This window comes from Epinephelus moara, chromosome 18 (genome assembly GCF_006386435.1).
Source record: "Epinephelus moara isolate mb chromosome 18, YSFRI_EMoa_1.0, whole genome shotgun sequence".
In the NCBI taxonomy this organism is placed as follows: Eukaryota; Metazoa; Chordata; class Actinopteri; order Perciformes; family Serranidae; genus Epinephelus; species Epinephelus moara.
Genome location: NC_065523.1, coordinates 4,140,091 through 4,156,375, shown reverse-complemented (window position 1 = coordinate 4,156,375; position 16,285 = coordinate 4,140,091). Strand labels below are relative to the sequence as shown.

Sequence of the window (16,285 nt, the reverse complement as noted above, 5' to 3'; positions counted from 1 at the left end):
TGCCATTAGGTGTGCTGCCCGTTCCCCCCGTCGATCTCCGCAAGGGATGTGAGGACTCTAAAACTTCACCAGGGCCTCCGTCGGCATATGGGTGAGTAGATAATGGCTGAATTTTCATTTTTGGGTGCACTATCCCTTTAAAAAATTGAAGATTTTTCACTGTCTGACCAATAAGGGAAGACAAATCTGTACACACAACACTGACATACTGTATTATCACCTTATAATGTTAGCAGACACCTACATGTTTACAGGTGCACCAGAAAACATTAGCATTTATTTATTATGTTGTTTTCCGACCACTGACAGGTGAATGTAAAGTTTAAAATATATAAAGACTTACAGTTACAGATAACAAGCAGACAATAAAAACAACTACAAACACTAAAAAACAATAAAATAAAAACATTAATGACATTAGACAGTGGCAAAAACAATACAAAAAAACATTGATGATGTCACATGAAACCCTACATTTGTGAATCTACAAATTATTCAGCAACCATTTCTTGAGATCTGATTTAAAACTCCTCTCAGCTGAGTTTAACTTAAGCAAGACAGGCAGCTTGTTCCACTGACTAGTGGCTGTATATAAAAAAGTATTTTTCCCATAATTTGTTTTAAATCTCATAGGAATAAAATTGGTTAGACCGCCTCTAGTGTTGTGGGAGTGGTTGTTTTTTACTAAATTAAAATAGTTGGATAGGTAAGAAGGTGCAGATTTATAGACAATCTTTTGGGAGATGATGAGTGTCAGTTTGTTTGGCAGGGTTCAAAATGGGGACATCCTATTAAAAATGGCAGATGTAAATGATATCAAGAAGCTGTCTAAGTTGTTGTAAATTCATGTACAGAAACAACTCTTAAATTGACATATTTTTTGATCAATTTGAAAATCATTAAGCTAACTGTTCCGACCAACCTCTACTACAGGATCTGTGTTGGCTGTAAATGACATGGGCGAGACAGATACATCACTCGCTACTGATGGTCAAGGCCAAACAAAATGACCTTCTTATCAACAGGAACTTGGCTGACATAAACACGGTGTCAGGCTGTGTGGTTGAACCAGTCTAGCTAGGAAATATATACTGCTACTGGGCAATTAATACCCAGAGTAATTGTGTATATATATTTTTTCATTCACTGCGATACTGAGTGACAATTGTGGTGAGTAATAATGGCTTTGTTAGATCTGTGCCAATGAAAGTCAGATCAATCAATCAATGACCCTTTCTAAAACTTGCTTTATGTTGCATTTCGAACAGCATTGCAAAGGAAAAATCAAAAGCAGCCCAAGCTTACCAATCACAGTTCTTGCTGTCTCCATGTGACATCAGCAACAACATAGCTACAGTGTCAAAATGCATAGGCTCTGAAGCTATGCCCTAACCAGACATAAGAGAGGTTTATTTCAGTTCAGTATTTACCTGAGGGGGCCTTAATGTTAGACAGTACTAAGATCTGGTCTGGTGAGCATTGGTTTCCAGTTTGAGAAGAGGAGTGACATACTGAGGCAACTTTTGCAGGAGACAAATGATAGAATGCCGATCTTGCCCTCTTGAATGTAGTTTATAGTTTATAAAAAAACTGAACTGTTTAAAAGTCATCCAGCCCTTTAATTACACTATTTTTGAATGAGCACAATTTAAACCATATAAAATTTATGAAACAGTCATCAATATAACCTTTCTTACTTTACAATAACCTCTTTTTCAGAAAAAAAGCCTTCTAACTATATATATCATAATGCCCTCTCTAATATCTATTTTATATTTCTATGAAAACATCAGCAAAGGTTAAAGTTATACTATTTCAAACATCTGCATTATTCAATTTTCTCTCCAGAAACAAAGTTTGAGACTACACTTGAACACTTCATAATAACAGTAATATTTACCTCTCCCCAATACTTTTTAGTGAATAGATGTAATCATAATGTAACACAGTGCAACCTGTAAAAGCTGTTTGTTCCAGCTACAGCTGTTAACAGCTAACATTAACTAGCTCTCTTCCAGCTGATGTCAACACAGATTTGTTGTTCACAATGTAGCACTATCAGGGAAAAAATGATGTGTCCTCTGATGAATCAATAGCAAGTTCTCTGCATTCTTTCATCCATAAACCATACCTGGGACAACAGGATGCTGTAACTCTCGAGCCCTGTTTTTTAACCTATGCAAAATTGATGTGACATGACAGAAAATCAGTGGCCTCTGCCACTGGTGTATGTCATCTTATTTGCCAATAGGCTGATGGCAATCAACAAGGCAAATAATGGCCAACACTGATGTTTAGCTGATAAATCGGTGCATCCCTACTACGACTGGATTTTTTTTTTTTTTCATAACTTGAGGTTCAACTATTTGACACCTGTGTCTTTCTCTGTCTGTAGTTATGGATGGAGTCAGAAGAAAGTGCTGTTCGTAGCTGTCCTCTGTGTCAGCTGACCTTCCCAACTGGTTACCCTGATGACGCTCTCATCAAACATATCGACTCCCACTTGGAGAACAGCAAGATCTGACTTTTTTCTTTTTCTTTTTCTTCTTTTTTTTGTTTTTTTATCAAGCATTTTATACCCATCACCTGAGATGCGTACCAGACCCATCTTGATTGTTTTATGTTTAGGTTTTATCTAGGAATGGTTTGATGAGCCTGCATGCTTCTTTCTATGGAACTTCCCCACAATAGCCACAGTCTTCTGGTAGAGGGGTTGGAAGCCTTGCTCAAAGACATCCCCCTCTGCCCTTCCATCCAAATTGTGGAATCTAACCAGCGACCTTCCCATAACAAGACAAGTTTTTTTTCTTTTGTTTTGTTTTTTCTGTCCTCCAGTCTCAAGAGTTCATCACTGCATTTTCAGGTTGTAAATCTTTTTATTTGTTTTTCATTAATGACACATGTACATTGCCTAACATGTCTCACAGAGCTCCATATCAGTGATTTTGGATTAAATGGTCAAATGATTTGTTCAGAAGTGATAACAAAATTAATACCATATAGTCAAGAAGACATATAGTCAGTTTCCATTTATATGACACAGGCACAATTGATAGTTTAAGGATAGAATTATGGATACAGTAAACACATAAGGACAATTATGAGAGTGAAAGAAACCAATCTAAAGACCAGTGGAGCTCTAAACCAAACTATATATAAAGTCAAGTGTGAAATGCTCCGATGGTATCAAGTAATTTAAAGCAACACAATTGAGTTTTTTAGCCCTCAAAATATATATCCAAGATCCTTGTGATGGTACATAAACTCACAATAGGTTGGATGACATCTCCGTCATTGCTTGAGAACGTCTGTTTTGCTTGCTCTGGCACTATGCAGTTTCGGGGTTCGGGTAGGAACCCAGACACAAAAAGGACTACCAAATTTGGCTGCTTTACGGCATACATCATATCCCCCTCCTCTCTTTAGAGTAGCGTAGCCGAACCGAGGTGAACAAAGTTAGATGTGGTTGGCAAGGCTGAAGCGACAAAGAAAAGGAAAAAGGTGAAGGTGTTGTCTGAGGAGACAAAGAAAAGAATACAGGAGAGCGATAAAACAAGAGCTTGAACAAGGATTAATATTGGCCCGGCTTTTACACGCTGGTGAGAGCTGAAAGAGGAGGAGGGATACCCGACTGATGGTGACCTGGCGCTGTTACTGCTGTTACCCTCTACGTAGGAGACTCACTGTCTGCAGGTCGGCTGCCTCAGGTACATTTTAAGATAAAGTGTTAGCCTACATACAGACAGCTTTCATTTTAATTTGTCTTTAACAGTTTGCTGTTAGCACCGCAAGCGCGATGTGCTTGTGTCGACCGCAATCGTAAATCATAATAGCGGTGAATGAGAGACTGCGGACAGAGCAGATTGAAATATGGCTTTCTACATGCTGATCACATGTATTGATAAAGTANTATGTTAGGAGGAGGTCAGCCCTGACATGCAGAGAGCAACTCATTTATGAGTTTCAAAAATGAATGAATAAATAAAGCAATCGGCCTAATCATGTATGTACAAAATGCTATAAGGCTACTTTACCTGTTCTGAAGACATGATGATCACGCATTACACGGCCAGCTTCAGGAAGTTCACCGGTATCGTTGGCTTGTCAACAAATGCACGCTCAGAAAGTTTTTTGCGACAGTCGTAACAGACAATACAGTTTTTCGTCTGTAGGGGGGACCCCATGAGGTAAAAAGCGCAATCCTCCATTGTGTTGCTTTAATGAAAAATGAGAACTACAGCGAAAAAGCACATACTGCCATCTTGTGGTGTGGTAATGAAAGTGCCTTGGTTAAATCACAACCTTTATTTTGAAAAGGCAAAGATCTATGGAAGCCCATTTCAGCTACTTGAAAATAACAATATGATTTTTTTTTTTTTTCATTGTGAAATGTGTTTTTCCCCATAATTATTATGTATTATCTCACAATTATGATTTAGTGCAGGCATGTCCAAAGTCTGGCCCGGGGGCCAATTGTGGCCCGCAGACCAATTTTAATCGGCTCTCAGCTTGACTTTCAGAATATACCATATGTGGCCCTTTACACAATAATGGCTAATCGAGCAAGATCACTTCATATTTTTACCCTTTACCTCACAATAATAGGATTATCATACAGTTTGTAGACAGGCATCAAGTAGTAATAGTTCATTAAGAGATAAAAATGGTTGCATTTGTCTCACTTTTTTAAAAACCCATTTGATGCGAGAATCAGTTGGCCCCCAGGTATTTTCTCGATGTTTTGTCTGGCCCCCATTCAAAAAAGTTTGGACCCCCCTGATTTAGTATGTCATAATCATGGGAAAATTTCTTTTAACTATACAGATTCTGAAATTCTTTTTTTTTTTTTTTCAATTTTTAATGAATATTGTCTGTCACATTACAAGCAAAAACAAAACAAAACAAAAAAACATTCCACAGAATTGTGCAGATTTTTTATAATGGATCACCCTAAACTGTAAGAAAAAAAACTTTATTTCTTAACTTGTAATTTAGTACTTTTACAGTAATTATGAGTTATTATCTAATTATGTGATAATATCTAACAAGTGTCATGTAGTATATTATAGTAATCACTTATGACCTACGAAGAAAGATTATGATATTTTATGACATTATTAGAGAACTCTGACTTAATGTATCTCATAATTCAGAGTTAAGGTTTTATTATGAGATACTAAGTCATAAGTATAACATTTTATCACATAATTAAAGGCAGGAAGTAATAATTCTTTGTTCATATTAATGTTAAATTATTTCTGATTTTGTCCAGAATTTTAAAGCCAATCATTTCATTTTGTGCAGATCTATAGAGATATTTGCAAAAGATGACAACATGAGGCATAACATGTTTTTCAGTAGAATCCAGTTTTACAGATATTTCCAACTGAAACATTCCACATTCATGAGTTTATGTATTTGTTTTTGGAGAAATGCTCCACAGGTTTCACAATTACTCAAAAGACAGTAAAACCATGAGAAAATGACACTTGTCATCACTTCTGTTTTATCTGAGCCACTGCATTGAAAAGACCTGGACTCATCTTGAGAAACTATGGGCAGATATTTAACTGACTGTAACTGATTTTCTGACTCTTAGCTGTTATTGTTTCAAGGATGAAAGCCAAACTTATTAAGCAAAAAAAGAGAGAATCTGATTTATACCTTTGACTCATTCAGATGGATTTACAGTATGAGCAGCAAGTCAAGGGTTCACTGTCTTGCTTAAGGACCCTTCACCACAACACTTTGACTGTGGCTGGATGCACACTGACTGTCAAACAGAGTCACTTCTTCGAATAAGAAGCCAATATAAAGCTGTGGGAGAGAACAGTTAATTCTTATTACTTATTTTCTAGCTTTCTCCAAATCTTTCAGCCATATCACATTCCAGATTGTGTGATCGATTGATGGGTTTTGCAGACTTGATCTGCTGATGTAGACCATGTGACGTGGATAAAAGCTTCAGAAAAAGCTAGTTAATTGGTTGATTTAATTTGTTTTGAGATATTTGTTGCTGGGATTGTTACCTCTACCACAATACAATGGAATCTGATTCATTCATTTCTCACAACATTTAAAGGCAACATGCAAATCAGCCATAAATGTCCGCCTCCCTTGAGCTAAATGCTAACCATAGCATGCTACAGCCCAGTCTCCAGAAGAAAATGTTGGCATTCTACATTTCTGTAAACCACAGATTTGTTACATTCAATGTTTCTAAAGTGATGGAACATATGAGCTGATGTTGTCATCGGGAGGTGGAGAGGATGGTGGGAATAGACACCCAGACAAGACTGCTGCCAAGCTGCAGTCTACTGTCAGAGACTGATCAACAGCAACACCAGTTGTTTTTTGTCAACCCTTCACTGCGTTTCCTAGCGGGTTTGAGCTACCAAACCTGGGCATTTTTCACAAATGCATCAGGATGTTTCCCAGTGGTTTATCCACTGGACCTGGGCATTCATCACCAACACGTTGTGGTATTTCCCTGCGGGGTGTAAGCGACTGGACCTGGGCCGTCATCACCGACACATTGTGGCATTTCCCAGTGGCATTTGAGCCACCAAACCTGAGCATTTTTCACAGACACATTGGGACGTTTCCCGGCAGGGTTTGGGCCACCAAACCTGGGCATTTTTTCACTAATGCATGTTTCTCAGTTGCGTTAGAGCCATTGGAACTGGGCCTTCATCACTGACATATTGTGGCATTTCTCAGTGGAGGTTTGAGCCATCAAACCTCTGCATTTTTCACCAATGAATCTGCCCGTTTGCAAACAGGGTTTGAACCACCCAACCTAGGCATTTTTCCCCAACAAATCTGGGCATTTCCCAGCTGGGATTGAGCCACCAGACCTGGGCATTTTTTCACCAGCAAGTCTTGGCGTTACCCTGCGGGGTTTGAGCCACCAAACCTTGGCGTTTCTCACAGATACATCAAGATGTTTCCCAGCAGGGTTTGAACCTCCAAACCTTGGTGTTTTTCACCAATGCATCAGGATGTTTTTTAGTGGCATTTGAGCCACTGGACCTGGGCCTTCATCACTGACAAATTGCAGCATTTTCCTGTGATGTTTCAGCCACCGGACTTGAGTCTGTCACTGACACAGGGTGGCTTATTTCAGTGGCATTTGAGCCACCAAATCTGGCCATTTTTCACAGACGAATCAGGACGTTTCCCAGCAGGGTTGGAGCCACCAAACCTGGGCGTTTTTCACTGACACACTGTGGCATTTTCAAATGGCATTTGAGCCACAAAACCTGGGTGTTTTTCACCGTCGCACATTTGGACATTTGTCATCAGGGTTTGAGCCACTGAACCTGGGCATTTTTTTTATTAACACATCATGGCATTTCCCAGTGGCTTTTGTGCCACCAAACATGGGTATTTTAAGTCAAAACATGATGTTTTCCTGACCATAAGTGCGTAAGTGCAACAGGGACATGGTTTCTTTATTCCAATCTCCTCCATTGTATTATTGTAGAGGCAGAAATATCTGAAACAGTTCTCAGAAAGCTGTCCCAAAAAAGTTGCCATTGAACTTATTTAAGTGTGTAATCGTAACATGGCTGTGTGAATTAAACCACACAGACTCCTTCGAAAACAAAACCTAATCACTTAAAATCAGATGCCCTGTGTTTGTTTGAACTCTGCCCACTTCATTAGCCTCAGTGTGGTGTTCTGTCTCCACCTGGTGAAGGGATGACAACAACTGCAAAGACAAACACAGCTGGATGTGTGTCCCACTGCCTCTATGAGAAGTCTGTAATGGAAGCGCTGGATTTTCTCTTACTGTTTCACTTAGACACAGATCACAACTGTGGGTCTTTCCAACACTGCATTCAATATGTTAATGCGAATGCATACTCACATACTTTTTACTTTAACACAGTGGAATTACTCGACTGGTTTTGTCAAAATGTGGACTTGACAAACTGATTTTAAGTGCAGGTGCACTGGTGTACAAAGTAACATGTATGTACAATATTACACTGCTGTATTGTACAGTACAAATACTAGGTTAGGGCTATAACATGATAAGTGATATCAGGATTCCCTTTTATGGTTGTATTTTTCTGTTTGAATCTTTTTCACTTTAACCTCTCTGTAAAACCTCTTGGAAAGTATGAATCTTTCTCTTTTTTTCTGGTCATGTTTAGGAGTTGGCAGTTAGCTCTATTACTGTGGGTGCTATGTAGCTGCCTCTCTCTTAAATGAATGAAAGTGGATGTGAAGTGAATGACTTAGGAACAGCATTAAAACAATTTATGTCAACTTTGGTTTTATTTTTTGTAGCTTCAGCTATTTTGATTACATTGTACTCACTAAAGTAATTTCCCTGTTGGGTTTATTTTTTGCAATGTTGCCGTGTTCCCAGATCTCAGGATCTACTTTTGGAGCTACAATGTTACTATTCATAAGAGAAATAATTGATAAAAGCACAAAAACAAGGTCCAAGGATCCAGGATCAGTGTGTGAGATTTAGGGGGTTTTAGTGGCATCTACTGGTTAGGATTGCAGATTGTAACCAGATAAAACTTCTCCCTGTTAGAAGTTAGTGTTAGTTAGTGTTCATTGTTCAGGAAGTTTTTACTGGGAGCTGAATTATCCGCAGAGGTTTCCCCCTCTTCGAAATAAAAACACCTGATGATTTATACTGGTGAAAACATCGAATAAAGCGGTTTCATGTTACAAATCAGTGTTTCTCTGACACTGTTTGGCATGTCAGAGATGGGCAGCTAGCCCAGCACCTGCTTATGTGTGCCCATCTTTGTTTTCTGATAACTTAAGATCCAGGGAGCAGTTGTTTTCTCCTAAAGGCTAAATTTGTTCCCCAAATACCAGAAAACAGTTGTAGGAAGAAATTGCAACAAAAATGAACTCAGTTAGATCTATAACGTAGAATCAAAAGCATATCCATTGGGTTCTCCTGGGGGGTATTCCAGAAAGCGGGTTTAGTGAAAACTCTGAGTACGTTAACCCTGAAATGAGGGAAACTCTGGGTTTTCAGTTCCAGAAAGAGTCAATCACCATGGCAACTGACTCTGTGAATCTAACCTGCTCGCTGGTAGGTTTTCTTTGAGAAACCCTGAGTTCAACCTGTCTCCTCCCTACTGCTGAGCTTGAAGCAAGCTGTCAGACAGACATGGGTTGTTCGTATGTAGGAAATAAGATCAATATCGAGGCAGAATTAATTCACAATTCTTTACGCCGGGAGAGGATCTTCAGACCCTGTTTAGATGTGCTGTCATTCCCCAATGAATATCTGTTTGAATGGTACCGTTTTTTCATTAGGCTCAATCATTTACCTGACACACATATCAAATCTGACACACCGCAGACGTGCACTCTCATCAGAGCAAATGTTGTGGATCACGCTACGTTTTTTTGTGCACGGTAGCTTTTTTATTTGATACTGGTGGCCTACAGTACATAATGAAATAGCCACTGAATGAGGTTATTTAAGCTACTCTGTTTAATAAATCAAATATGAATAAAACTAAAGAAAGGTACAGTCATGGCCAAGTAAAATATGCCTTACCTGTCTGAATGATGTTTATATATTTCATTTTAAGCTGCTCTCAAGTGTGTTTTTCCCCTGTGAGATTGCACCTACATGAAAATCAGAATTTATTCAAAATCACTTTTTCACCTGTATACTACAATTTTAATTAAGTGTGGTTAAATGTAAATTAATGGCAGGGCTCTCAAGGTTTTCAAATAAGTCATCAACCATCTAAAAAATGCTTAAAATAGCTGCTGCTAGCAAGGATTCTTTTTTAATATTTTTTGGGGGGGGGCATTTTGCCTTAAATTGACAGGACAGTTAAGTGTGAAAGGGGGAGAGAGACAAAGGGAGTGACATGCAGCAAGGTGCCACAGGCCAGAGTCGAACCCGAGCCACTGCGGCAAAACCAACCTATATGGGACGCCTGCTCTATCTACTGAGCCACCAACATCCCGCTAAAAATGATTCTGCTTGCTAAATTTCACATGCTGCCTCTCTCTCCTAGGCAGCTTTAACGGTGTTACTTTTTTATGAAATATATGCCCATATTCGCTGTAGGCATTCATGAGCACCTCCAATTCCACAGGTGTAAAATAAGTTGATCGCTTTTTCTCTCCGGTTGCCATGGTGAATCGAGGTATCGAGGCTCCATTGATGATGGCTTTTTATTGTTGTGCACGCGCTTAACTCAAGGTGTACCTACTTAGAGTTGACTGAACTAATTCAAATCAGCTGTTCTGGAACCGGATACTCAGAGTTTCCCATCTCAGGGTAAGTCAACTCAGAGTTCAGGATTAGACTCAGAGTTTGCAGAACCTCCTACCTGGAATACCCCTCTGGTCGCAGAACACTCCTCTTGGAGTTTGTTAGTTTTTTCATTTACCGTCATAAGCTCGATCATGTTGCAGTTAAGATAGAGTCAGAGGTACCTTACGTTTTTTGGGGGGGTTTTTTAGCTTGCTTTGGTTGCTAAGGTCTTTTGTACAACGGTTTATACCTTAAAGGATAACTTAGGTATTTTTCAACCTGGGCCCTATTTCCCCATGTGTATGTGTGCGTATGATTCATAGGTACAACTCGTTCTAAAATTGTTCAGTATTGAGGGAGGCGGATGCAGCCAGCAGCCGCGAAACGAGCTAAAACGGTAACGGGGGCAAATGTGTCCCGTGTAAGTTTGCGGATTTAAAGTGCTTTTTTTCGCCACTGACCGGTTCAGATCGCCAGTGCTATCTCTGTAAATAGCATAGTAAACGTTTCCCTTACCTCTGGGCTATGTGTGACGTCATCTCGCGAGAGCTTTGCTCCACTGTGTCTGTAGCTCTCTCTACTCGTGGGGCAGCCGTTTTCTTGAGGAAGAGGTGTTTCGGGATTGGATGTCTTCTCTTCTCCGGGTGGCAGTAGTCATCTTGGGAGAAGTGAGCACTGCAGACCCGATGGTCTGCAAGGCGTAGTGTCTGGACAGGAGTGTTGGCATCCATTTGTAGCACAACTAGTCACAACTTCAGCATCTCGCCGTCTGACAAAGGCAGCCTATGAAAGCTGTACGGGGTGTTGCGCGACATCCTGTTCTTGCAATTCAGATAAGCACAAACACGAACCACTGTTTTCAATCGATGCAGTAAAACTCTCAGCTGTACTCCGGGACAACTGTTTTCAATCGATGCAGTAAAACTCTCAGCTGTACTCCGGGACAACCGGCGCCACTCGGAGCGGCGCTCTGCATGGCTCCTCTGTTTTCTTCCGGCAACAAGCAAAGCTCTCGCGAGATGACGTCACAGCCCAGAGCAAGTGAAGGGTAAGGGAAACGATTAGTATGCTATTTACAGAGATAATACTGGCGATCTGAACTGGTCAGTGGCGAAAAAAAGCACTTTTAATGCGCAAACTTATACAGGGACGCATTTGCCCCTGTTACCGTTTTAGCTCGTTTTGCAGCTCCCGGCTGCATCCGCCTCCCTCAATACTGAACCAATTTTAGAAAGAGTTGTACCTATGAATCATACGCACACATACACATGGGGAAATAGGGCCCAGGTTGGTCCTTTAAGTAAAAAACTAAGACAAGGAGAACACCATAAATAAGTGAACATTTTAAGGAAACCTTAGGGAGAAGACTTAAGGGTATTTTGTGCAACCGATTTTTATTTTGAGGAAACCTTAACTAAGACTCTGTCAACCTAAATGTCAACCTAAGGAGTTTTGTGCAACCAGCCCCAGATGTTCAAGAAGTTTTTTACCGAGGGCCAGATTATCCACAGAGGTCTTTTTATCTTCAAAACAAACAGACCTGGGGGGTGTTCCAGGTAGGAGGTTCAACAAACTTTGAGTCTAATCCTGAACTCTGAGTTGACTTACCCTGAGATGGGAAACTCTGAGTATCCGGTTCCAGAACAGCTGATTTGAATTAGTTCAATCAACTCTGAGTAGGTACACCTTGAGTTAAGTGTGTGCACAACCACAATAAAAAGCCATCATCAATGGAGCCCCGATACCTCAAGTCACCATGGCAACCGGAGAGAAAAGGGGATCAACTTATTTTACACCTGTGGAAGTGGAGGTGCTCATGAATGCCTACAGCGAATATGAGCATATTTTCCGTAAAAAAAAGTAACACAGCTAAAGCTGCCAAGGAGAGAGAGGCAGCTTGGGAGAAAACTGCGGCCCGAGTCAACGCGTAAGTTTGAATGCACTTGTCCATAAATTTAACATTGTATTGTAGGACTTTGAGATTATTTTATAATGTAAAGTGCGTTACAAATAAAATGTATTATTATCATTATTGTTATTATTATTAACATTTAACCATACTACTGTAAATTAAAGTCATAGCATGCAGGTGAAAAAGTGGTGAAGTGGTTTTGAATAAATTCTGATTTTCATGTAGGTGCAATCTCACAGGGGAAAATGCACTTGGAAACAGCTTAACATGAAATATGAAAACATCATTCAAACAGGTAAGGCATATTTGACTTGGCCATGATTGTACCTTTCTTTAGTTTTATTCATATTTGATTTATTATTAAAAATACTGTTTCAACTTTTATGTCCTCTTGCCTAATATCCTGCTTAGTAACATTTGAGTTCTCTCTTCTAAAGAGCTACCATTTGCAAAAAAACATTTGCTCTGATGAGAGCGCACGTCCGCGGTGTGTCAGATTTGATATGTGTGGCAGGTAAATGATTGAGTCTAATAAAAAACAGTACTGTTCAAACAGATATTTACTGGGGAACGACAGCACATCTAAACAGGGTCTGAAGATCTTCTCCCAGCGTAAAGCATTGCAAATTAATTCTGCCTCGATATTGATCTTATTTCCTACATACGGACAACCCATGTCTGTCTGACAGTTTGCTTCAGGCTCAGCAGTAGGGAGAAGACAGGGTGAACTCAGGGATTCTTAAAGAAAACCTGCCAGCTAGCAGGTTAGGTTCACAGAGTCAGTTGCCATGGTGATTGACTCTTTCTGGAACTGAAAACCCAGAGTTTCCCTCATTTCAGGGTTAACATACTCAGCGTTTTCACTAAACCCACTTTTTGCCCGTTCCTAAACACTTAGACACTTTTGGATTACATTTCGTACAAACTAGTTTGTTTGAACCATACTTAACCCTTAAGCCCATTTATTGCCACTGAAGAAGTAAATCTTTTTAGTTTAACCAAAACAATTTTGGAATTCAAGGTGCACTTAATGAATTCTTCCGCAGCTTTAAATCACATCTCATTGTGTATGTCAAGGAAAGTTTGCCCAGTAGTCACAGCAATGACTCAGTTGTTATCATGTGACCTACATTTGTAATTTCAGGAAAGATGACATACAGAAGCAAATATTCAATGTTTCATTCATTATCCATAACTGCTTGTCCTGTTTAGGTCTGCGCGGGGGCTGGAGTCTATCCCAGCTGACATTGGGTGAGAAAGCAGACTATCACTGGGCTGACAAAGTGGCCTCTTTTACACTGCCTGTTCAAGGTGGGAACATCACGCCATTATTTCGCCATGCAGTTCTGTATAAAAAGGTATGACTGCACAATTGGGGGACAGAGTTGTCTTGCCTCTGAGCTGGGAATGGAGGCAATAACAGTGCTTATGACGGGATCATGGGCAGCATGAGTGTAACGTTTTGATGACATGTTATGCATGAGACCCACCACGGGAAATTTAAAAAGTAGGTTGTAGCAGTCAGTGGCTAACTCAAAGAAAAATCAAATCAAATCAACTTTATTTATATGGCACTTTTCATACAACAGTAACACAAAGTGCCTCACAGAGGTTAAAAACAACAAAGATCCAAACAGAAAACAAAAAGAAAAGAGAAAACCCAACCCTCCCACCCAACAAAAAGCTATTTAGCTCATAAAATTGAGTTAGTAGCTAGGTAAGAATGATCTAAAACAGAGACATAAAATGCATCAAAACTAAAACCTATAGGCTAACTAAAATAACAAAAGATAAAGGTTAAATGAGATAAGAACGTAAAAAGAGGAAGGGTAAGAATATAAAAAATAAATAAAAAATAGATAATAGATGGATAAATCGGTTATAAGAGGAATTTAAAATAGATAAATAAAGAGATCAGTTAAAAGCCTGATTAAAAAGATGAGTCTTGAGCCTCTTTTTAAAAACATCAACAGTCTCTGCAGCTCTGAGGTTCTCCGGCAGGCTGTTCCACAATCGGGGGCCATAATAATTAAATGCCGCCTCCCCGTGTGTTTTAGTCCTAACTTGTGGTATGGTTAAAAGGCCAGTGCCGGAGGACCTCAGGGTCCGCGAGGGTTGATATGGTAAAAGCAGGTCAGATAAATAAGAAGGCCCAAGACCGTTAAGACATTTAAAAACTAATAAAAGAACCTTAAAAACGAAAGAAAAAAAGAAGAACAGTGGCTAATAGAATGTCAGCAAATTGGGAAGACAATGAGGTCTGGGAGCTCCTTATCCGTCCAAGCAGAAGACAAGCTCAGCTGCCATATTACAGAGACAGTAAATGATTGTTATTGCTATGTTTTGTCATTGTTATTGTTTAGAAAGCGCTGCCGATGCGTATGTTATATGTCACGCTACAGGCTGCAGCTATTGTGTTACATGTCATGTATAGAGACTGCAAGACAAAGACAGATACCTGGAAGAAGGTAACTGAAATCACTGGTATATCTGGTAAGTAATAGGCTCATATATAAGTATAGATCCATGTAAACAAATGCAAACCACATACCATTAAAGCTAGGTGAACGGGTAGGCTAACTAGAAAGGATATAATAATTTACTATTTATTACAATATAATAAATAATATAATTTACTATTTTTTTTTCCAATAAATCAGCTTGTAATTATGCTTGACACAGAATTTTATAAATATTCAGAGGGAGAGGTGTTGATTTTTCTGTCTGTTGTGTATAGTTGAGGATTGTAAGAAGAGGTGGAAAAGTTTAAGGGACACCTACAGAAGGGAAAGGAAGAAAGAGAAGGACAGGTGTAGGCAATACAGCCAGATAATGAGTTTCCTCAACCCCTTTATGGAGGAAAGAGCCACGAGCAGCAACATGCGTGGAAGTGCCAGCCAGACCAATAGTCAGGGGCAAGGAGATGAGGATAATGCCACCACCAGCCAGGTCACAGAGCCCAGCAGTGAGAGAGAGTGAAGAGACATACACCCTCTTCCTAGAGCCTGCACCCCCTGAGCCTGAAACCCCATCATCTACACCCACACTCACACCCACAATCACACCCACACCATGTACCTCCAGGGCACATGTTGGCACCCTCTCTCCTTTTGAGAGGCAGCTGATGGGTGCTATGGAGAGGGCTGTGAGCCAGTCAACACCCCCTGACCCAGACAGACTCTTCTTCGAGGGTTTTCTCCCTGACCTCAAGGCCCTGTCAGCTCGGAGGAAGGCAGATGTGAAATTTAAAATTCATAAGCTGATTTTTGAGGCAACCTGCCAACAGGCAGATGAACAAGAGGGCTAATTTTGGATTTTTCTTGGGGGTTGGAGGGGTGGGATGTGAATTTTTTGTTAGGGAAATTGTTGTTAAACTCCCGCTATTTGTTGTTATTGTTATACAAGTCAAGCCCTGCGATAGTCTGGCGACCTGTCCAGGGTGTACCCTGCCTCTCGCCCAATGTCAGCTGGGATAGGCTCCAGCCCCCCTGCGACCCTCAAGAGGATGAAGCAATTAGAAGATGGATGGATGGATGTTATACAAGTCAAATTTATTTAACTCTTGTGCTGTTGCCTGTTGACTACCCTCCTGTTGTCCTCCTGGGTCAAATTGGTTTGACTGGTTATAAAGCATGTAGCACAAAATTATCACCCATTTTAGAATGTATGGTCAGTAGACCTCATTTACATAAAATTATACCTCATTTTGGAGTAAAAATCAGCAGAAATTCAGAATTATTTTGACTATAGTTAAACTCAGAGGCATATATTCTATGATGTTTTTTTATTTATTTTATATCAACGATTATGATTGATTAACTGTTAACATTATGCATGCTGCAGATGCATTCTGGACTGAAAGGTAAATAGATTTTTTGTGTGATGTTATTAGATTGTGACAAGATTAATTCAATTAATTCAAGAGAGGGTTGAAAATGTGACTGCATATAAACTTTAGTTACTACAATCAATAGAGGGTCAATATTTGGAATTATAAATAATGAAACTTGGAATTAGACTCTGTCTTTGGTAAAAAAAAAAATGAATAATGATAAACTATGTATGGTGTGAACAATATTATTTCTGAACCAGACAATGAAGAACAAAAAAATGAC

At 39.7% G+C, this 16,285-nt stretch overlaps 1 protein-coding gene across 2 annotated transcripts in view; it reads left to right on the top strand.

Annotated features, from left to right (window-relative positions):
* The window catches only part of LOC126404986 (TANK-binding kinase 1-binding protein 1-like), a 143,181-nt gene extending 139,276 nt beyond the window's left edge, over positions 1-3,905 (top strand). For both annotated transcript variants that reach the window (XM_050068467.1, XM_050068468.1), the window contains one exon: positions 2,396-3,905. In XM_050068467.1, coding sequence (XP_049924424.1) covers positions 2,396-2,524 — 129 coding nt within the window. In that variant the 3' untranslated portion in view covers positions 2,525-3,905. The remainder of the gene's footprint in view (positions 1-2,395) is intronic.
* The last annotated feature ends 12,380 nt before the right edge of the window (positions 3,906-16,285 follow it).